At 46.5% G+C, this 23,902-nt stretch overlaps 1 protein-coding gene across 1 annotated transcript; it reads left to right on the forward strand.

The window, feature by feature from the left end:
* The first annotated feature begins 4,406 nt into the window (after nucleotides 1-4,406).
* On the forward strand, nucleotides 4,407-14,225 carry LOC140525390 (secreted phosphoprotein 24-like). The gene is made up of 7 exons (XM_072640750.1): nucleotides 4,407-4,594; nucleotides 4,694-4,818; nucleotides 7,445-7,567; nucleotides 8,063-8,173; nucleotides 9,369-9,420; nucleotides 11,954-12,043; nucleotides 14,088-14,225. Exons 1-6 carry the CDS (start codon nucleotides 4,543-4,545, stop codon nucleotides 12,031-12,033), a joined length of 543 nt encoding a protein of 180 aa, XP_072496851.1. The 5' UTR covers nucleotides 4,407-4,542; the 3' UTR covers nucleotides 12,034-12,043; nucleotides 14,088-14,225.
* Nucleotides 14,226-23,902: the final 9,677 nt, after the last annotated feature.

Below are 23,902 nucleotides of genomic sequence, written 5' to 3' on the forward strand. Positions count from 1 at the left end.
TTCCCATTAAACCCTTTCCAAACCTTCTGGATCATTTGGCAATAAAGTTCTATAAATAAAATACCTCCAGTATCTCCCCAGGAACCGCACCCTCTCCCTCTCTCTTTTTCTCTCCCATATACACACATTCAGAAAGGACTGAAACAAAATGAGTAAATCACAGAAATAACAAGAGAACCCATGGACTACTTAGGTGAAATTATGGTTCAGTGAAAACATATAAATCCAAAATTGTTCAAAGTTCATGTCAACATTAGCTCAGCTCTATGTGTTTAACATGGAGAGTCATGAGACAAGCTCCCAATACAAGCAAGAAAAAAAGAAAGGAGAGAAGAGGCAGAATGGAGAGATGCCCTTTGCAAGACTGGGAAGGGAGCTGGAGATTCTGAGAACCAGCCCCCAAAAGATGTACCATAGAAAATATTCAACACTCAAGGTTTTGAGAATAAAATTGTGTGGAAGCCTCAGCACAGCCAGTTGGAAAGAGAAGAGGAAGAAGGCTAGGGGCTATTCATTACAGAAAAGAGGAAGAAATCAGAGTAATTTGGCTGCTTGTCCAGACGCTCCCAGAAAGGAAGAAATGAGGCAGGGGTGGAGCCAAGATGGCAGAGTAGAAAGACAGACCTGCTGTAGCTCTCCTCCCACAGCCCATAAAACACCTGTAAAAATGACTCTAAACAAATTCTAGAGCAGCAGAAGCCACGAAACGACAGAGTGAAAGAGAATTCCAGCCCAAGGCAGCCTGGAAAGCTAACAGAGAAAGTCTATCACATCAGGATCTGAGCAGAGCGCAGTCTTCTGGCACAGACAGGACCAGAGCAGGCTACAGGGTGCAGATTCATGGGCAAGAGCTGCAGTTTCCAGATTTCTCAACGCACAAGCGCCAAGGACAGCTTCAAGGGTCAGTGAGAAAGCTCTTTCACCTGGGTGAGAAGGGAGCAGGGTCCTGCCCTACTCCCAGCCCCAGGCAGCAGCAGTATCCATTTTTGGAGCCCTGGGCCTAAAGAATTTGGTAGAATTGAATCACTAATCTGGGTCTCAGCCCTGAGTGGCAGCTCCTGAGGAGGAGCACTGGCTGGTGGAGCTGGAGGCAGTGTGGAGAGGGAACCCTACTCACAGATCCTGGGCAGAGAAGCTTGTTGTTGCTCCCAGACCAGAGTGCAGGCCAGGAGAGGAGTAAACTCCTCTCCCTTGATTGTGCCAACTAGGAGGAACTGAGAACTTACAAGTCACTAGAGAATACCCTCCTCTTGACAAAGTTCTCAAAGTCAAGTAACTGGCTGGGGAAAGGCCCAAAAGAGCGGAAAAAAATAAGACTATACAAGGTTACTTTCTTGGTGAGTAGGAATTTTCTTCCATCCTTTTGGATAAGGAAGAACAAATTCTTTCATTTATTTTAGTCTGACTACATAGCATGACTATAGTGAAAATATACTCAGTAGGAAAGTATATGTAGAACCCATACAGAATTGTATGCAGATGTGGAGAGGGAGGGGGGTAGTGGGGGGTAGGTGTGGGGGGGATAAATTCTCAATTGTATGGCAGTGATTGTTAAACATTAAAAAATAATTTAAAAAAAAAAAGGAAGAACCAAGCATACCATCAGAGGAAGACATAAAAGTCAAGGCTTCTGCATGCAAAACTTCCAAAAAATGCAATGGTCTGAGGCCATGGAATAGTTCAAAAGAGAATTTGAAAATCAAGTAAGAAAGGTGGAGGAAAATTGGGAAGAGAAATGAGAGTGATGCTAGAAAATCATGAAAAGGAAGTCAACAGCTTGCTAAAGAAGACCCAAAAAAAATGCTGAAGAAAATAACACCTTTAAAAATAGACTAACCTAAATGGTAAAAGAGGTCCAAGAAGCCAATGAGGAGAAGAATGCATTAAAAAGCATAATTAGCTAAACGGAAAAGGAGGTTCAAAGGCTCACTGAAGAAAATATACACAAGAATACATACATACATACATACATACATATAGAGAGAGAGAGAGAGAGAGAAACATAGTCTTTCACAACATGAGTATTATGGAAGTCTTTAAAAATTAGAATGGAGCAGATGGAAGCTAATGACTTTATGAGAAACCAAGAAATTATAAAACAAAGACAAAAGAATGAAAAATTAGAAGACAATGTGAAATGTCTCATTGAAAAAACAACTGACCTGGAAAACAGATTCAGGAGAGACAATTTTAAAGTTATGGGACTACCTGAAAACCATAATCAAAAAAAGAGCCTAGACATCATCTTTCATGAAATTATCAAGAAAAATTGCCCTGACATTCTAGAACCAGAGGGTATATTAAATATTGAAAGAATCCACCAATCACCTCCTGAAAGAGATTCCAAAAGGAAAACTCCTTGGAATATTGTAATCAAATTCCAGAGATCTCAGGTCAAGGAGAAAATATTACAAGCAGCCAGAAAGAAACGATTCGAGTATTGTGGAAATACTATCAGGATAACACAAGATCTAGCAGCTTCTACATTAAGGGATTGGAGGGTTTGGAATATGATATTCCAGAAGTCAAAGGAACTAGGAGTGAAATCAAGAATCACCTACACAACAAAACTGACCATAATACTTCAGGGGAAAAATGGTCAATCAATGAAATAGAGGACTTTCAAGCATTCTTGATGAAAAGACCAAACCGGAATAGAAATTTTGACTTTCAAACACAAAAATCAAGAGAAGCATGAAAAGGTAAATAAGAAAGAGAAATCACAAGGGACCTCTTACATGGAAAGATAATATTTGTAACTCTTGAAACTTTTCTCAGTATTTGGGTAGCTGGAGGGATTGCATGCATATATAGAGATGGAGGGCACAGGGCAAGTTGAATAGGAAGGGATGATATCTTAAAAAACAAAATTAAGGGATGAGAGAGGAATATATTGGGAACAGAAAGGGAGAAATGGAATGGGGAAAATTATCTCTCATAAGAGAGGCAAGGAAAAGCTTTTTCAATGGGGGGCAAAAGAGGGGAGATGAGAGGGAAAAAGTGAAGCTTACTCTCATCACATTTGACTTCAAGAGGGAAAAACATGCACACTCAATTTGATATGAAAATCTATCTCACACTACAGGAAAGTAGGGGAGAAGGTGATAAGTGAGGTGTGGGGGGTATGATAGAAGGGAGGGAAATGGAAGGAAGGAGTAATTAGAAGTAAACACTTTTGGGGAGGGACAAAGTCAAAAGAGAATAGAATAAATGGGGGCAGCATAGGATGGAGGGGAATATAGTTAGCCTTTCACAACATGACTACTACGGAAGTCTTTTGCATGACTACACATTTAGGGCCTATGGTGAATTGCTTGCCTTCTCAATAGAGATAGGAGGGAGGAAGGGAGAGAAGTTGGAACTCAAAGTTGTAGGAATGAATGTTGAAAATTGTTTTTGCATGCAACTGGGAAATAAGAAATACAGATAATGGGATATAGAAATCTATCTTGCCCTACAAGGAAAGAGAGAAGATAGGGATAAGGGAAGGGAGGGGTGTGATAGAAGGGAGGGCAGATTGATGAAAGAGGTAATCAGAATGCATGGTGTCTTGGGGTGGGGGAGGGGAGAGATGGGGAGAAAATTTGGAATTCAAAATCTTGTGAAAATGAATGTTGAGAACTCAAAATAAATAAATTAAAGTTTCAAACAAACAAACAAATAAATAAAAGAGGGAGGGATGTATCTTCATATATCATGTGGGAGGCCACTATCCACTCTCAGCCAGTGTCTTTGAGGCAGTTTGGTGCAGGACCTCTAGTAAGGACGATTCAGTTATTACCTCAGACACTTAGTAGCAGTTGCCCTGGGCAAGTCTTCTTGTGCCTAGGGATGTGTCTCTGTGCTTTTCTAGACTGGTCCTTGGTAACAGATGTTTAGTCCATTGTCAGACCCACCTGTGAACCCACTGGAGTCTGGCATAGGCTACAGGAACTCAACCTATGAGGAAACATCCCAGGTATACTTCAGTGAAAACATTCTCACAGTGACTGCTTACCTACCCACCAAAATACTGACATGCAAGCCAGCATTATACAAAAAAGGAGTCTGGTACCATGGAAAAGCCCTGAAGCCAAGGATCTGGGTTCAAATTCTGCCTCCAACACTAACTTCTTGTTTTAGTGACTTCTCCCTGTGTCTCCCTTTCCTCAGGCATCAAACTGGATTGACATGCTTCCTCCCAGTTCTCAATCTGAGATCCTATGAGCATCTCAACTGTCTGCTACTGCCCTTGACTCCTAGTGTTAGGTCAGGGAGCTGCTGAATTCTCCCTTTGAAGTCTAAACTCCAAAGGTCACTCCATACTGTAACATTTTCATGGGGAAAGACTTGGCAACAAATATTTGCTCCTGGATCAATGGTTTTTGTTTGAGCTGAGCTGTTTGCTAAAAAGTAGTGACATGGGCCCTGGTCAGATTCAGAGGCGAGACAACATTGTAAAAGTCATTTTCATCTCCAGAAAGACTAAGCCTTGGGAAGCCCAACAGGAAAAGTTCCCTGTGGCTCTGGATCCAATTTATTCATCCTGGAAAGAAGGTCATCATGGAGGTCTTGGTCATAATTACTCTCACCCTGAACATCTGGGCTTGTTCAGGTAGGATGCCTTGAATGGAAGGGGCAGCCTTTCCTTTCTAGTGATTTCAGCTGGTGATTCCCCATCTTCATGAGGGCTTGGCTTCTTTCCCTGATACAGGTTTCCCTGTGTATGACTATGATCCAGCCATGATGAGGGAAGCTCTCAAGGCCTCTCTGGAAAAAGTGAACTCCCAGTCTCAAAACCCAAATTTGTTCCGGGCATACAAGAGTTCAGTTAGAAGAGTAAGTAGACTGTTTAAGGTGCTTTGTGCTGGGGTTTATTGGGGGTTGGGGGGCTCATACATTCCAATCTCCTTTTTGTCAATTTTCTCACCTTTAAAGATAATTTAAAAACCAGAACAGCCTCTATGGTGTGTGTGTGTGTGTGTGTGTGTGTGTGTGTGTGTGTGTGTGTGTGTGTGTGTGTGTGTGTGTGTGTGTAAAATTTGACCCAGCCCTAGGATTTCCTCACTGTCAAGAGCTCCCAGTGAGGACTTCCTCTATCAGTACAAACCAACACCTTCTCTGCAGCCTCAGTGAGTTGCCTGAGCATGCCCAGTCTCACCCAGCCAGCATGTGTCAGAGGTATGGCCTTCTGCCTCAGTGGCCAGCTCACCATCCACCACAGCAGATATCTCTCACTTGATGCTCCATCATGTACAATTGCAAGCCCACTTGCTGTGTGGATGTCTTACTTTCTTTGATACTCACCCTCCCCATCCCATCCTTCATGTCCCCTTTCTTCTCTTTCCCTACCTCTAAAGGTCATGCCTCAGTGATTAGACCAAATCTGAGTGACTCTAGAGGGCAACTCTCAGGCCAGTGGGGGGGAAATCATGTGAAACAGATCAATAATAAGTTGATGCAAGGAAGTATTTTCTCAATGGTAAAGGTGTCTAAAAATTAAATTTAAGAAATTAAAGCTTCCTTGAGATAGTGAGGTCCCTGTCATTAGACTTATTCAAACAGAAGCTCAATGAAAGATTGTCTGGGATGTTGTAGAAGTGATTCACAAAATGGATGGAGGAGTAGACCAAATGACCCTGAAGATCAGAACTGCGAGGGGCCATCTAGTCCAGCTCCTTCATGATAGAGCCAGAGAGACCAAGTGATTTGCCCCCAAAGAGTTAGAGTCAGTGGCACAGCTCATGCTGGGGCTCTCGGCTCTCCCATCCATGGCACATTCTACAACATCACCCCCATCTCTGGGATTCTATGGAGCTGCATGCACACACTGCAGAAGCCAGAGCCATGAGACATCACCCTTGTGCAGGGACAAACATGAGGCAGTATGTCTCACCTCCACACCTTTGCAATGACTGTCCCCCTCCCTGTCTTCAGTTTTGCCTCTTAGCTTCTCTGGCTTCCTTCAAGAATCAGTTCAAAACTCACCTTTATCTCCAGGAGGCCTTTCATGGACTCTCCAGTTGCTAAGGCTGTCCCCCTGAGATTGCCTCTCATCACACAGAAAATATATGTGTATATACATATACGTGTGTGCATATATACATTGGGTAGATGTATATAAACATACCCATGTATGTACCCATATCTTGTGTGCTACTCGCATTTACATATGGTTTCCTCCATTAGTATGTGAGACCTTTCAGGGTAGAGACTATTGTTTTGTTTTTCTTTGTTTTCCTAGCACTTAACACAGTGCTCAGTTATACACTGGGTGCTTAGTAAATGCTTGTTTCCTATTTAACCCCCACCCTTCAGTGCTAGCAGCAAAATCAAGAAGCCTCTGGGGTGAGAAGGAGGTGGAGAGGTAATGAAGAGAAAACCAGCCTCCAAGGCAGGAAGAGCTAGGCTTACATTCCACCTCTGATCCCTGCTTCTGTGGCAACCACCAAGTCACTCACTCAGCCTTGCCATCCCCCAGGCAGCTCTGCAAGAGCCTCTGTCAAAGGGTTGATGTTGATCTGCATTGGTGGAGGGAGGTTCCTCACTGGGAGGTCCACCAAGGAAATCAAAAAATTTTTTAAAATCAGAAAGCTTATAACTAATGTTAGACCAAATGCTCACCCTGCTGGTAAGGGGTAGAAGCACCTTAATGTCCACATCAGGTACAACAGACATCATCAACCTAGGCGGGACTCGATAACTCAGGGTACCCAAATCACTCTGTACAGTTAGACTTTTTCTCTCAGGTTGTTATGTGTGTGTGGTTTTTCCTTCATTCTCAAAGAGGAACCAAGACATCAGTGAGATGATGACATGACTGAGTTGACTTAGCTTGGATGGAGGGAGGGCTAGGCAAGGTCACCAGCCTCACTTTCTCCTCCAGAGCCATCTGGATCCAGTAGCCAGACAGTCATCAGAACAACTGAAGATGGCCCAGGATACAACGGGAGACCTTGACCCTTTTAGGCTAAGGCCTTTTCAGGTTCTCACTCTGAGTGAGGTAACACCCATTTGGTGAATAGGCCTCTTTAAGTAGTTATTCAAGCGATGGTGCCTTTAATCATGGGAGGGGGAGACTTTCAGGATTCCTGGACAAAAGAGAAACAGTTACTATTTAGTATTTTTTTCTTTCAAGGGAATTATTGGCTAACTATGAAGTTACAGGATTTCCATAATATGACAACCAGTCAACAGGCATTATTAATTAAGGACCTTCATGTGTGTCAGGCACTGACAGGTGAAACAGGAAAACAATGAGATTGAGCCTGGCTTCATGGAACTTACAGTCTATCTGGGGAGACAACACATACACATATAGGTAGAAACAAAATAAATACAATGTATCTGAGGGAGGAGGAAATGGAAGTAACATGGTGAGTTTCCAGTCATTCAGTGCAACAAGGTAATTAGCCAAGGGGTAACCCTCCCCTCATTGGCCACTGTATTGATTACCTTCCCCAAGGTCAACTTCGTGAATGAGAATGATTTGACCATGGACATAGACTTCAAGATCCGAGAGACTGAATGCAGGAAAGCCTCTGAAAATCCACCGAGCACCTGTGATTTCAAAATAGGCTATTACGCGGTAAGCCAACTTGCCATGTGGCCTGCTTTGGTCAGACCCGTCCTACTGTCAAATACTGTTGCTCTGTGTGAGCTCAAGAGTTTACCCACAAGAATCAGGATGCCCAAACAGCTAAAGGTGAAGACAGCCTGCCTGGAGAAGGGGCCAGAGGCTGGAAGCAGGCTTCTACACTGGCACATCCTGGGTACAGGAAAGCCTTGTAGAGCCCTTGCCTCGCACATACTATCATAGTCTGGGTGGGTGACTTACATATGCCCACACACACACCAAGCCCACATAAAAAGGAAGTTGAAGAGGGAGGGAGGGGGGAGTAGGCAGGGCAGGGGCTTGCTCAGGGGAAAGGTGGACACATCTGAACAGTGTTAGAAGGGGATGTGGCCAGCTTGGGCACTCCCTTCTTCATGGAGAGCATTGTCTTCCTGGAAGTGGTTTCCCTTCTTTTCCTAGAGTCCAGCAAGGTCAATGTCCCACTGTTTTTCTGCCCATGTTTGACAGTCAACAGCATCCTGCAGAAGTACTGTAGAGATCTCCACTGGGCAGGTGCAGAATGTGTGGGTCCGCTGCCACCATGCCTTCTCCAGCTCCGAATCCAGTAGCAGTGAAGAGGTGAGTCAGAGTGGTCCGTGCAGCTTCCTTTAGGATTGTACCTCTCCCACGGGTGGGAAAGTGCTGTAATAAACACAGTTGGATAAATTAAGCAGGTATAGACAGGCCATGGTGGTGCTCCTGACCCACCACACCAGGGCTGGAAATGACCCAAAGCTGGATCCATACAAATGCTTATTGGCCAGTTTGACTTGAAAAAGGCACCATGGAGAATAAGATCATGGCCCAAACACAGCGAACTCTGTCCCCTCCCCAAACCCCAGGACTTCCATTCAGTACTCCCAGCCCTCTCTCTTCCCAGCCCCATGTTGCTGACTGACATCAGTTTGAACTCCCCCTTCCCCAAAGGGCACTCAGATAGCTCCATTACTATCTGCCTGCATAATGATGAACACCTTTGGCATTCATTGGTGGGCCTGCCTATGCCCAATTCGAGCTGGGCAGAATACCTGCCTCTGATGCCTAGGTAGCAGTCCTATTCACATGCCTGTGCTTCAGGTCCTTTCCTGATCACACAGAATTCCTGGTCAGCACCTGATCTGCCTGCAGATCCTCCAAGTGGAGGGGCCTGGTTCATGTTGGGGCAGCTCCAAGGGTCAGAAAGCTCTTCGTGACAGTGATAACCAGCCTTAGCCCTTCCCTCCACTGCCCTTGGTTCTGCCCCTGGGGCTGAACAGAAGGAGCTTGCCCACTCCTCCCTCTGCATGACTGGAGCTCATTGTGAATCCCTTCTACTGAGTCCTTTCCCAAGCCTTGGCCCAGCCTGGAGGAATGTCCCTAAGTCCTTGAAGGCTGCCCTAGAGAGTCTGAGTCCTGTGAGAGACTGTTCACCCCAGACTCTGCCAGCTGAGTCTCAGGCAGCTCATGTCAGACAACCACAGGGCACTGCTCTACACCACTCCTCACAGAACACACACTAAGTTGTTGAGGTCTGGCTCTTCACTGGTGAGGACGAGACCCAAGCAGGGAAACTTCTGGTCTTTGAGACAAAAATGCCCTATTATAACTTGGCCTGGGGATAATATCTGTCAAAAGGCTCAGCCATAATAAGCTGCGTTGCCCTTGGCTGGCTGGGACTGAATGTGTGTGTGCATGCGTGTGCATGTATGCATTGTGCTTGTGCATGTGCTTATGCACATATGTGCTGTGTGTATCATGTGTGTGCATCTCTCTCCTCGTTTCTGCCTTTTTCTAGATTTTTGGGGGCAGACTGGGATCATACAACTGGAGGAACTATTACATGAGAGGTAAGCAGGGGTTTGGAGGTTGGGGGTGATGGTCTCAAGATCACTGTGGTACGTTTCTGATAAGGAGACTCCAAAACCCATTCATTTAACAGTTTATTCTTTGTGTGATTCTGAGTGTCAGAGTCAGAAGGGCATTCACAGGCTAAGCAATCTAGTCACACCTGACCCTCTCCTCTACATCACCACCAACATCACTAACATTTACAGAGCCCCTGGAGATTTACAAGGCACTTTACAGACAGTCCTTTATCTAATTTGATTCTTAGGTGAAATAGTTCTCTTATTATCCCCATTTTACAGAGGGGAAAACTAAACCCAAGAGAGGTTAAGTAACTTGGCAGGGGTCATTCAGCAAGTGTCTAATCCCAATGTCCCCAATACGATGGTTAGGTGGCGCCATAGTTCATATAGTGCCAGGTCTGAAGTCAGGAAGACTTATCTTTGGGAGTTCAAATTCAGCCTCAGAGACTCACTGGCTGCGTGGCTGTGGGCAAGTCACTTAACACTGAGTGTCTCAGTTTCCTCATCTGTAAAAAGAGCTGGAAGAGGAAATGGCAAACTCCAAATACCAAGAAAATCCCAAATGGAGTCATGACGAGTCAGACACAACTGAAACTGACTCAGCACAACAATGACCACCCACTATCCTGATTCTGCCCTTGAGGGCCAAACATCAATGTGCTGCTCTGCATTGGTTCAGAGATTTCCTCACTGGGAACTTTATACACAGATGATTAAAAGAAAATCAATGACCTTCCTGAAGGCAAGGACCTTTCGTCTTTGTCTTCATAGCATCAGTTCCTAGCCTAGTGCCCAAACCTCATAAGGACTTTAAAAGATTGTGTATCATGCCCATCATGTCATAAGCCTGATGAGGAAAGGGGCCCATCTCTGAGAAGTTCGAGTAGCTTTGGAACAGTTATGATGGTTCCTATTTTGCAGATGTAGGCAATGATGAATACAGAAATGGGCCACTTTATCAGAGGTCACTGGGTGAGTTACTGCATGCTTAACCACGTGACAAACATACATGACCATTCTTCTGATAGGCCAGAACTCTGGGTGAGCACTGCACTGAGAAATGTGAATCCCTGATTTATTTGTGATCTGCCAAGAAAAATGGGAGAGAAAGGGTAGCCTAGGTTGGCTTCCTAAATTGCTTATTTAAACCACCTTAGATCTGCCAAAATTAAACTTAGCCTGTGTGATGTGGTGCAAAGACTACCAACCTTGGGGTCAGTTCACAGGACTTTGTTCAAATCCCAGCTCAGAATATATCCTCCTATATTTCAGTTCTTGAGCCCCTACCAATGTGTCTTCATTTACACAAACCAACCACCTACAGTAATGACACTTTTAGAACATAGCTATTTACTTCACAATAAAGCAAAAGAAGTAATAACATTATTATATATTAACATTACATGTGTCATATGTTAAATATATTAAAATTCATGAAGCAAAAATAAATACAACATAATCCATGTATAAACCTAATACATGCTCTCCCACCAATCCATTCAGTATCTGTATGAAAAAATGGACACACACAGAAACCTGGAAAAAGACACCTAACAGGAAAATCCAGGTGCTTAGAGTAATTCATAAGTCTAGAACTGGAAGGTATGATGTCCTTTCTCTGCCTCAGGAACTACCCATAGCAGTTTTTTGATGAACATAACTTCTGTACCAAACAATTAATTCTACTATTTGAGTTGATCCATGCTATGTTCAACGTCAACTATAGTTTCCATCACTTCCAGCTCCAAACTTAACTGAGGCAATTCCAAAATCTCTTCTTTGACTTCTTTCTTTCTCCTATCTTTGTGGGGTCAGATTCCGAGTCCCCCCTTCACCATAATCAGATAAATTACATTTGTGCCTTAACCATAAAACAGTTGCGGTGCCCATATCACTCCAGCATACTACAGCTTGTCACCTTCAAAAGGAAACCAGTTTCAGGACTATCTCTGCAATTATTTCTCTTAGAACTCTGATCAAAACAAGCCTAAGTCAGCCACAAACTGCTCCATATGGGAGAGCAGAACCATAAAGAGGTATTGCACTTACAATACCTGTTGGACCCACCACCTGATCCTCTCACAGCCCACAAGCCCCCACACCTGGGGTTGTTTTCAGAAGGATGATGATGATCATTCTGAACTGGAAGCAAACTTGGAGGTCCATGAGCCCAACCCCATCATTTCACAAACAGAAACCTTGCCCAAAGTCAAGTACATGTCAGAACCAGGATTAGAACCCAGGTCATCTGACTCCAAATCCAGTCACCTTAAGGAGGGTGGTAATGCACATTTTTAAGCAAGATTATAGAAATCATGGCTATGAAACAACAAAACTCTAAAAAACCAGATTAGAGCACTCCTCCAGAGCACCCTCCTTCCAAAGTTGTCTCCTTGGAAGATTTGTCTCATCTACTCAAAGTGGGTGGCCTTCACTCTACGAAAAGCTGAAAATCCTCATGCTTAAATCCTGGGAGTAGCCAGGACCTAGGTGTCTCCACTCTCTTTTAAAGGCATCGGGGATGTGGAGGTGTTTCCACCACAAAGCAGAAGACTCCAGAATGATTGGAATCGATACAGGGCCTTTGAATAGCAATAGTGAGGTAAGTGAACTCGGAGGGATGTCTTGGGCTTTAGGCTTCAGCCTAAATTCACACAATGAATGTCACAGACTTTTAAGATTGATTTGTTTTTAATAACCCTGGAAGCAGGGAATGAGGCTAGATAGTCCAACCACTCTTTCTTCTACATGTCCCTTTCCAAACATCACCTCAGTTGAGCAAAATCAGTGAGGTCAGGGAAGGTAAAGTCTCATATAGGCTGGATGGAAGACAGGTCCCCAAAATCAAGTTTTACTGAGAATGACCCTTGGCTACCTAAGTGGTTCATTGGAACTGAACTCTTTCTGACTTTTCTGCAGTCTTTGTCTGTCAATCACTCTCTTCTCCACAATACTCTCTTCTCTCCAGGTTTCTGTGACTCTGTCCTGGCTCTCCTTCCACCTATCTGACCATTCTTTCTTTCTCAGTCTTCTGTGCTGTGCCCACTGACCCTAGTTGGCCCCCAAAGCTCTGTCCAGGGCTCTCTTCTCTTCTTCCTCTTTGCTAGTTCATTTGCTAATCTCATCAGGATTGAACGACCATCTCTATGCTAATGATTCTCAGATGAACTAATCTAGGCTTACCCTGTCTCCCAACCTCCAGACTCACATCTCCAGCTGCCTATTAGAAATCTCTAACTGGATGTCCCTCAGTATGCCCCTAAACTAAATTTATTCTCTTTCCTCCAAACCTTCCCCCTTTCCAAGCTTCCCTGTTATTGTTGAGGGCACCACCATCCTTCCCATCACCCAACCTTGCAACCTAGGGGTCATCCTGGACACGTTACTGTTTCTCACCCCATTACCCTCCCCCCATATCCAATCTGTTGTAAGATCTGTTGATTTTCCCTTTGTAACATCTCTTGTGTGCTCCACCTTCTCTCTGACCCTAGGAAAGGTCATCATCACATCCCACTTGATCTTTACAATAACTGCACCCTAGGAGAAAGAGCCCTGGTTTTACAGGTGAAGGACCTGGGTTTCAATTTCATCTCTGTAACTTACTACCTAAGTTACCTTGGACAAGTAATGCAATGCTTACCCTTACTGGCTCTCAGTTTCCTCTTCTGTAAAATGAGTAGGGATGGAACAGGGTAGCTAGATGGTACACCAGTGCAGGTGTCAAGAGGACCTGAGTTCAAATCTCACCTCAGATACTTGACACTCACTAGCTGTGTGACCTTGGGCAAGTCACTCAACCCCAATTGCCTCATCCTGGGTCATCTCCAGTCATCCTGATGAATATCTGATGGTCACTGGATTCAGATGGCTCTGGAGGAGAAGTGAGGCTGGTGACCTGCACAACCCTACCTCACTAAAAACAAAGTCATGCAAGTGCAAGTCATGTCATTATTTCTCTGATGGCATGGTCTTCTTCAACAACGAAGGATGAACACACAGGGATGGAACACATGATCTCCAAGGTCATGTCTAGCTCTGAATCCTATGGATTCTGTGAGATGAACATAGCCCCCTTTCCCAAAGCTTAAGTAATCTGCTCAACAATTCATAGTTAGTAAAAAGGGGAACAAGAATTAAAATCTGGGACGTTTTCCTCCTCCAGTGTGCTCCCTCTTCCCTGGTTTGTATGTATATACAATAGATACATCAATATACAGTAACTGTAACACACTGAAGATACAAATATATACACATACATACACATATATACACACAGTAAAAGAAAGGACTTGGAATCTGGGACTTTCTCCTCTTCATTCCATTCTCTAAATAAACCAAGAGAGAAACACATGCATCCCCCTCAGGCACATCCCAGGGCTATGACCAAGGTGGTTCAGGGCCCAGGATTCTCTTACTAGCATTCCATGGACTATGGAGCCTGATCTAAAGAGTGAGTGACTGTGTTTCATGGTCTGAGCCATACGGAATCACCTGGGCCCAGGCCTGTGGGTTGTAGTCATGCAGTCAATTTGAGGGGTGGATTCCAACACTGTCTGCCCTGCCCCACCAGTGATGATGGCAAGGAATCAATCAATCAATGCCCCCAGCCCTTCACTTACCTCTTTCTTCTCTGTCTTTATTAACAGCGAAATGGCAGCAGCAGGGCGGATGCTGAGGAGTGCCAAAGCAGCACAAAGCACTCACCCCTGGGGTCCGGTCCTATTGCCTGTGTTCCTGTGGTTTTTGTCACCTCCCTTCCACAATAAAACCTTCCTCCTCCGTCATTTCCCCGTTCTTTAAAGAAAAACAACTTTTAGGGTCTATGCCATATGCTTAAGACATGAGAAGCTTGAAATCAGAATTACTGGAGTGGCATTCAAGGTTCCTCAGAAGGCACACCTTCTAAGATCTGTAGGTCTTCCGCAGACTTCTGCAGCCTTGGCTGAAGACTCACAGTGAGAAAGGAGAGAGGGAAGGAAGGGAAAGAGAGATAAGCCCTCCTGCCTCTGAGGCAGCTGTGCTCTCCCTGTATGACCATGAGGAGCCTTTGAGAAGCTTCTCTATGTTAGTCATAAGTCAACAAGCATTTGTGAAGCACCTACTATGTGCCAGGAACTGCACTAAGTGCTGGGAATACAAAAAAAAAAAGGCCTTAAATAAATAGATGACCGAATAAATAAATGGACAGACTGCCAGACAGATGGATGGACAGATAGATATGCAATGCTCCATGTGACACTCTCTACACCCACTCACTGAAATGTGGTCATCAGTGACCTTGTCTGCTCACATGAGCTCCTGCCCTGCAGGCTTGTGTGTGATGGGGCCTGGATGTGTCTAGCTTTGAGCCCCCATGCCCACCTTCCCTCTGACAGCCCACCTTCTGACCCCAGCCAGGCCCAGACTGACTGGCCACCCTGCCAGTCTGTTTGCAATATGTACCTTTGTGACCCCCAGAAGAGAGAGCCTCTCAGAGGCAGGTGTGACACATTCCCCTGAGCTCCCCAGACTTCTCCCCGCTGCCTTGACTCCCTCCCATTCTGGGATGATGGGAGCCTCCCTGAGGCCAGGAACACTGAGCTAGCAAGACTGAACCAAGAACTCAAATACCAGAGCTCATCTGAGTCAGGAATTCGGAGTCACAGGATCTGAGTTCAAGTTCTGGTTCAGCAGCTTCTCTGAGGCTCAGTTTCCACATTTGGTACGGTTGAATTCGATGATCCCTCAGGTCTGTTCAGGACCAAACCTTCTGATTCTATGAGTAGAGAGCCAGTCTCTCCCTCTGCCCAAGCCTTATTCCCTCTAGCGCACTCTCAATTCCAGCTCCCTTCTCTCTGCCCTGGACACAGTAGCATGGAAACAGTAGAGTGCAAAAGAAGAGGCATGGAATTTGGAATCCAGAGAACTGGATTTGAATTCCAACTCTGCTGATTACTGCCTTGTGACCTTAGACAAGTCACTCCCCTTTATCCAGCCTTAAAATGAGGAGGTTGGCCTCAGTGCTGCCAAGGAGCTCCAAATCTAACAAGGCTCCCAGACCCTTTCCCCTCCCCCTCTGTTTCTTTTCTGTAGGATGGGAATGCTTAGTTTCTCCCTGGCAGACTAGAACCCAGTTATCAATATCACCTGCCTGGCCTCCCTGCCCACTCAACCTTTTCTTGCCTTGTCTCCTGGCTCCATCTGGTGGTGAACGCTGAGCCCAGAAAGCCTCTCCCAGGCCCTTCTCACAGCAGCCCTCAGTGGGCAGGTCCCAGACAGTGCAAAGGCATGGAAAGAGTAAATGGAATGTCAGGGCCAAGGAACAGCCAGGGAGCCAGTGGAGGGAGCTGGACCACAGAGTTCACGAAGGGCAGCTAAGTAATTCAGTGGACCTGGAATCACAAAGACCCAAGTCCCAAGCCGGCCTCAGACATTTTCTAGCAATGTGACCCTGGGCAAGTCACTTTGCCTCCATCCTCCTCAGTTTCCTTATCTGTAGAGTGGCGCTAATAATGTCACCTCCTTCCCAGGGAAGTAGTGAAAACCAAAGGAGACATTAGTAAAGTGTTTCACACCCCCTTAAGTTAGCACCAATAGTATTCTTTTTCCATTTTCCACCTTTTATTCATACACCACCCTTCCTCTAGTCACCCCTAATCCTTTCTTCCGAGATCTAATGCTATTAAAGGGAGCCAGGAGTGAGGAGGAGGGGAAGTCACTAGAGAAAGGCCAGACCTGGAGACTTACCCCATCCCTGAGGTGCAGGGGAACTGAATTGGCCCCCAGAGAAGGAATGAGCCTGGTTAATTTTGGGGAGGTTCTAGGGCCTTAGGAAGGCTTTTCCTCGGTTTCCTCATCAGTCAAAATGGGCAAATGCTCTGTCAACTGCTTCTCCCTGGGGACGTCTCAGGAAAATACTTTGCAACCTGCATGGTACTATGGAAATGTGAAGTTGTGCCTCCTAATTACTGTCATCAGGCTGGCCACTGGCTTTCTACAGCCCGACCCTGAAACACCACTGGTCTTCCATCTTCTCCTGCTGGCTATACTCTAGGACCAGCTAACTGATGGGGAACTTTGGCCGGGATTCTGGCTTAATCCCTGGGATTTGTGGAAGGTGTCCTCACTCACTGCTGTCCAACAGGCACTTATTAAGTGCTTACTGTGTGCAAGACACATTTCAAACCTTCCCCTGTAAGACCCTTGAAAGTCAGGACTATTTCACTCCGACAATCTCAACCGGTTTTACAGCCATGGGCCTCCCCCAACCTCTGCAAGAATGGACCAAAGCATCTTCTTCTCCTGTCTTAGACCTGAGCTTGTCCTGTCTGACTTTGCATTGTTCCTTTTTAATTGTTTTGTGGGGAACCTTGTTGTAGTCATGGTAGATCTTCTTTTCTTGGCTTTGTGGACTTCCTTTTGTACCCATTCAGGTAAACCTTTCCAGGCTTCTCTGGATCCATTCCATTCATCAGTCCTTAACCACAGAAATACTCAGCTATGTTCATGCACCTCCATTCACCAACCGATGGGCATCCACTCTGTGTCCAACTCTTTACTGCTCCAAATATTTTGGTGCCTATATGCCGGCTTTCTTCTCATCAGCAATCTCCTTTGAGTATGCCTAGCAATGGAATCTCTGGATCAAAGGGTATGGGACATCTTGTCATGGTGTTGGCGGTTCAGCCATTTTTCAGTTGTGTCTAACTCTCTGTGACCCCATTTGGGGATTTTTTGGCCAAGATACTGGAATGATTTGCCATCTCCTTATCCAGCTCATTTTACAGATGAGGACACTGAGGCAGACAGGATAAAATGACTGACCCAGGGTCACACAGCTAGTAAGGATCTGAGTCCACTCAGGTCTTCCTGACTGCAGGCCCACACTATATCCACCGCACCACCTCACTATCCCTGGACATTTCAGTCACTTTATTCCCATAATTCCAGGCTGCTCTCCAAAATAATTTCACTAATTTTCAGCTCCTCCCTCAATGCCTTAGTGTGCCTCTCCCTACAACTTTTCCAATACTGATTATTCCCTGACTTATAGTCAGAAAGTCTGAATTCAAATCTTGCCTCAGATACTCACTTAGCCTTGGGACCCTGGTCAAGTCTATTAACCTCTCCTAGCCTCAATTTCCCCATCTTGAAAATGGTGACAATTGCAACACAATCTCACAGAGGTGTTGTGAGGACTGAATGAATGAAAGGGCATTGCTAGCTTTGAAGTATTCTGTAACTGCTGGCCATTATGATCATAGGACCGAGGCCAGTGACTGTAGTTGCTGCCTTCTTGTCCCCAAAGCTCAGCTATGAGGTCTTCCGAGCTGTACCCAGAGGGCACTGGAGGGGAATGGGGGTATGAATAGGCAGCAGCATAGAACCTCTGAGGCACTTCAGAAATCAGGAGGAAAGGGTGGTAGCACTCCATCCCTGGGAGATACGTTACAGGAAAGGGGCTGACTCCCTACGACAAACCTATGGAACAAGGCAGGACAAGCAGGTCCGGTGACTCTAATCTGCACCCTGCACCCTGCACCACTGTAGGGAGCAATGGGAGGGATGAGATCATAGAGCCACAGACCAGCTGACGATGGACTATTCATACTCAGTCTCATGTTCCACAGGTGTCCCACCCTGGGATTTGGAGATGGATGCAACCTAAGAGATCTCTTCTATAACAGAAGAGGAAACTGAGGTCTGAGGTGGGAGGGACTTGTCTAAGGTACAGTGAGGGAACTGAGCTCTCTGGTCCCACAAGCAAATTCTTTTCTTCTCTCCTCAAGTGTCTACTATTATCCCTGATTGTCATCTGACTGATGGCGGGAGTCTGGACTCTGGGTACCTTTGTCGTTGCTCCGTAAGCACCAGTTGCACCTTGCTGTGTCTGGAGTTGGGGTCTAAATGCCCTGTCTTTGGGGATCATCAGTGAAAGGTTAGCTCTGGAAAGGCTGAGTGCAGGTCCAGGAGTTTTATTTTCCTTGCAGTGATGCCTTGTCAAATGTGCAGCGATATCAAAGCTGTAGGCAGATGGCCAGGCTCAGCAACCTGCCTTCCCGCCTCCAACTCTCTAAATTATTCAAGTTTTCCCTAGCAGTCATTCACCAAAGAGTCAATGACTCTCAGCTCCCCACCCTCAGTCAGCTCTGACTCCGTCTCCTTTTCCATCTGGACAGTTTGAGGACAGAAGGACCAAGGAGAATTCGCCAGGCGTCAGAAGAGGTAAGGACGCTTAGAGATCTCTCTGCCCTTCTCCAACGTATCTAAAGCTTGTTTCTGCATCTGACATTTATTTGGGTGTAAAACTGTAGCACTGACTGAAAGCTAGAAAGGGCCTCTGGGTCACCTAGGCTAGCCCCCTCCCCTACACATGGAGAAACTGAGGCCTGTCCATTGCGGTCCTTAGTGGCTGAGGAAGGATTTGAATCCAGCTCCTTGGACTCCAAATTCAGCATCCTATCTGCTATAGGGAGACCTCACCCAGAAGAGACCATAGATCCTGGAAGCCAAGTGTGCATTCATCAGGGGGGATATGGGGCTTGATGAGGGCCTATACATGGGAGCTGATGAGATCACCAGTTAACCATTCAGCAAGCATTTATGAAACACCTATGATGTGCCAGGCACCTCTCTGGGCTCCCAGCTCCCAAGGAACTCACATTCAAATGCGGTGGTAACAAATAAATATAAAATATCTACCGCACCACTATAAAGGACATAAGGACAAAGCAGGTAGAAACACAAGGCAGCCTGAGGTTGAGGATTCTTGCCAAAGACAGCGACTGAGCTACACTAAAAGGAAGAAAGGAACTGTCTAAGGAAGAGGTGAGACAGGCAGGCATTCCAGGCAGGAGGCACTGATGGTACAATAGCATGGAGATGAGAGGCAGAACATCGTGTTCAAGGAACAGGGAGCAGGCCAGTTTGACTGGATCAAGGGGTGCTGGACAGGCTAGAAAGAGAGGTAGGGGCAGCGTTTGGACAGAGGAGCTTCCCTCCTGTCCTAGAGTCCATACTTGAGAAGGGAACTGACACGGAAATCCCTGGCACTGTAAGTGTGTGTGTGAGTGTGTGTGTGTGTGAGTGTGTGTGTGTGAGTGTGTGTGTGTGTGTGTGTGTGTGTGTGTGTGTGTGTGTGTGTGTGTGTGTGTGTGTGTGTAGAGATTGGAGGCAGGGAGATCAATTAGGCTGTGGCAATAATCTAGGGAAGAGGGAGGGGATGAGGTCCTAAACAAAGGTGGTATCTGTGGGAGTGGAGAGTCAGATTCAAGAAATGTTTTGAAGATAAAAACCGTCAAAATGTGGCCACTGTTTGGTGTGTAGGATGAGGAAGAGCCTGAACCACCTCCCAAGTCCCTACCCCCTCTCCAGCCATTCCCTCCTCTTTGACAGATGTCTTGCCACCCTGGAGAAACTGCTGCCCTGGGGCCCTGCTCCCCTGATTGGACCCCCTCTTCCAAACCACTATTTCAGTATGCTTTACTTCCCTCCTGACTCCCCAGTCATCTCTTTCTCCTTCTCTTCCCCAACTTACCAACCAACTGCTCTGCCCCTTCTAGCCTACCCCCAGGTTCCCAAACAATGAACTGAGATCAAATTACCTCTGCCACTGTCCCTGGATAGGGCATGTCAGTCTACTCTCTTACTGCCCCCTCTGCCATCCTACCTTTTTACTCTTCTTACACTTTATTCACTTCCCCTCACTCTCCCATGTGCCTACACCCATCTTCCTTCTTGCTGCTCCTCTCACACACACGCATCTCCATTCCTTTTCCCTGGCTGTGTCCCTTGCCTGGAATATTCTCCCTCCTCTCTTCCTTCTTCTGGCTTCCTGACTTCCTCCAAGACTTGCTTTGGATCCTCCCTTATCCAGGAGGCCTTTCCCACCTCCCACCTCCAGCTGCTAATGTCTCTCTCTTCCAAATTACCTCAATATATTCAGGATATATCTCACATGTTCCTATAATTACCATGTTGTCTCTCCCCATTCAAATGAAAGCTCTTCCAAAGCAAGGAGGTCCATGCAACAGTGAGGGTTCAGTGGAGATTTTATCATTTGATTTATAGTGGCTCCACTTGGTGCTGTGGTGTAACCTCCTCCAGGAATGTCCAGTAGCATAGGAACAGGAAAGTGGGTGGAGAGCAAAGGGAACTGAGGACTAGCAGGTTGTGATAGAAAAGAGGACAAGCTCTCAGTCTGCCTCTGACAAGGACAGGCTGTGTGTGGCAAGGCAAGTAACTTCACTGCTTGGAGCCCCATCCAACTCTCTAAGAATTCAAATGACTTAGACCATGACGACTGGATTCAAGTATCTGAAGGCCCATCATGTTTGGCCCCAATGAGCGGGACCAATGGTGAGGGATGTTAGCTAAAGAGGCGAAAGTTGTGGCTTGATGGCAGAGAATCTTCCTTCTGGTTAGAATTCTCCAAAACTAGAAAGAGCAAGAATTCTAGAATGGAAGACAGCTGAGGGCTCTAGGCAGAGGCTGATGGGGGAATGGTAGAAAGCACTTGTGGCCAGGAACATGTCAGACTAAGTGGCATCTGAACTCTTGGCCATCTCCTAGATTCTGTAATGTTCTAGTTAGTGTTTATGCATGCTAGAATTCTGGGTTTCCAACTTTCTCGCTAGATTTTGCTTTATAGGCATCATTATATTGGCTAGAGCTTTGGACTTGGAGTCAGGAGGACCTGGGTTCCAATCCTCACTCAAGACACTGACCAGTTGCATAAACCAGGGCAAACGACTTAAGCTGTGCTTCATCTATAAAATGAAGGAGTTGGAGTCTTCCAACTCTAGGTTCATGTTCCTATGCTTTCAAGCTAGTGTTTTCACTTTTTTGCTAAATTTTGATCTTTCTTATTAGATTTCCAGTTTTATAGCCATGGTTAGACTCAGCACCAACAGGAACTCTATATTTCCACCTTGCTTTTAGTGGTTTCCCTTTCTAACTGATTCCCAGCTTTTTATATACATTTAGGGTCTTAGATTTAGAGCTGGAAGAAACTTCAGTGGGCATCAGTCTGAACCCCCACATTTTACAGATCAAGAAACTGAGGCCCAGAGAGGCCAGTGATTTCCCAAGGTCACACAGGTCATTAGAAGCATCAGAGGAGAGATTCCAATGTAGGTCTTCTGAGTGAAAGGCCACAAGATCATCCCACCTCGCATATTCTGGGACTGTTGCCCCCTTTCTCACTACAGGTTTTGGCTTTCTAGCTACCTTTCCAGGTTTTCTGTCTCTGCCTAGCACCCTTGCTAAATTTCTACCTGCAAATGAATAAATGAGTACTTAAATGGGGATACATTCACATTAAAATTCATTTGTGTTAACTCCCCAAGGACTACGTTTCAGATCCAAGTGATTTCTCCGAGCCAGCCACCTCGTTCCTCTCTCAAACAGAACCATGGGACAGTGGCGGAGCCTGCAGATGTCCAGGGGCCTCTTCAGGACGTTAGCGGTGCTCTCCCTCCTGGAGACCAGTTGGCATTATCCGTGTCAGGGACCCTGCCTCTGCCACAAGACATCCCGCTCGGTGAACTGCTCTGGGGTGAACCTGACTGGTCTGCTCTCCTTCCCCTCCGAAACAGAGCACTTGGACCTATCTGGGAGTCACCTACTCCAAGTTCCAGGCCCCTCCCTGAGATTCCTGTGGAAACTACAGGTGCTACTCCTGGGAGGCAACTGCATCGATGTGGTTGGCCAGGGGGCCTTCAGCGCGCTGGAGAGCCTTCGGAGGCTGGACCTGGGGCACAACCAAATATCCGTGCTGGGGAGCGGCTTCTCTGCCGGCCTCGGTGCGCTTCGGGAGCTCAGCCTAGCCTACAACCGGCTGCGGGAGCTCGAGGCCCACAGCTTTCGGCACTTTGAGGAGCTGCAGAAGCTGAGTTTCCAGAACAACGCCATTTCCTCCATCCAGCCCAGCACGTTCCAGAGCCTGACGCGCCTGAGGCAGCTCCACCTCCAGAACAACTGCCTCCAGCACCTCCAGAATGGCCTCTTCTCCACACTCCAGCATCTGGAGATCCTGGACCTCGAAGGCAACCAGATCCAGAGCATCGCGCCCGGGGTCTTCACAGCCTTGAAGAGCCTGGCGGTCCTCAACCTGGCCCACAATGCCCTGGGCCACATCCGCTTCAGAACTTTGCTGTCCATCCAGACCCCAAGCACCTCCATCACGCTCGCCCACAACCCGTGGGTGTGCGACTGTGACCTGCAGAGGGTCTTCGGCAAGCTTCACAGGGTCCCCTGGCTGGTTCTGGACGCCTATGGCAACGTGACCTGCCTGGAACCCCCGGTCCTGCAGAACCTACCCTTGGCTCTGGTGGACACTCAGCTGTGCACAGCTGAGACGGTCACTGTGCTGGTCATTACCTTCACCATCTGCATCACCGTGGTGGCTGCCGTTGTCATGGCAGAGAGGAACCGGAAGAAGAGGACGGGCAAACACTGGAGCGAAGACAGTGAGATGGCCTACGAGGCCCCGGAGTGAATGGAGGGCCCCCACCCTTACCCCCGCCCCAGCCCTTGCTGCTGCTTGGGGGTCTTCAGTGACTTCTGTCAGCCTGCAAGGGCACGTGGGTGCGTCCGCTCCCCCCAGGTCAACAGAGCCCAGAAAAATGATCTTGGGTTAGGCCTGCCGCTTCATTTTGTAGACCATTTAGAAACGGAAAAGACCTAGTTCGGCCTCCACCGGGGACCCTTCTGATCCGGGTAATCTCAAAGTCGCCTCAACTGCTTGGGCCGAGTTCTCTTCACTTGTAAAATGAGAAGGATGGACTCACCTGCCACTGAGGGCCTTTCAGCCCCAAATCTATGATTCTGCGTCCTGAAAGATCATCTAAACACGAAGTCAGGAGATCTGGCTTTGAAATCCGCCTGAGAAACTAGTTATGCAAATGTGGTCAAGTCACTTAAATACTCAAAACCTCAGTTCCTCAGATTCTTTATCTGGAGGAGGGGGGAGGGGGAAAGGGAGAGGTAGGGAAAGAGAGACAGAGAGAAAGACAGAGACAGAGAGAGAGAGAGAGAGAGAATGAGAATGAGAATATCTGGCATTTACATGGTCCTTTAAGGTGGGCAAAACATTAACTTATTTGAGCCTTATAACTACCCAGGGAGGTCGGCATATAAATATTATTGTCCTCATTTTACAGATGAGAAAAGTGAGGTTCAGAGAGGTTAAATGCCATACCAGCATCACACAGCTTGCAAGCATCTGAGGCAAGATTTGAACTCAGGACTTTCTGACTCCAAGTCCACACAGCCTCAATGTCTTTCTCTATAAAACAGAGATAATACTGTTGTTCAATCATGTCCCTAGTGTCCAACTCTTCATGACCGCATCTGGAGTTTTCTTGGCAAAGTACTGGAGTGATTTGCCATTTCCTTCTCCAGCTCATTTGACAGCTGAGGCAACTGAGGCAAACAAGGTGAAGTGACTTACCCAGGGTCACATAACTAGAAGTAAGTGTCT

Source organism: Notamacropus eugenii, chromosome 2 (assembly GCF_028372415.1).
Source record: "Notamacropus eugenii isolate mMacEug1 chromosome 2, mMacEug1.pri_v2, whole genome shotgun sequence".
NCBI classification, from domain to species: domain Eukaryota; kingdom Metazoa; phylum Chordata; class Mammalia; order Diprotodontia; family Macropodidae; genus Notamacropus; species Notamacropus eugenii.

What these genes read in the sequence shown, in the direction of transcription:
- LOC140525390 (XM_072640750.1), top strand. Translation starts at nt 4,543, where the DNA reads ATGGAGGTCTTGGTCATAATTACTCTCACCCTGAACATCTGGGCTTGT. An exon ending in ACAAGAGTTCAGTTAGAAGA is followed by an intron (nt 4,819 to 7,444) that starts GTAAGTAGACTG and finishes ACCTTCCCCAAG; the next exon opens with GTCAACTTCGTGAATGAGAA. An exon ending in AATCCAGTAGCAGTGAAGAG is followed by an intron (nt 8,174 to 9,368) that starts GTGAGTCAGAGT and finishes GCCTTTTTCTAG; the next exon opens with ATTTTTGGGGGCAGACTGGG.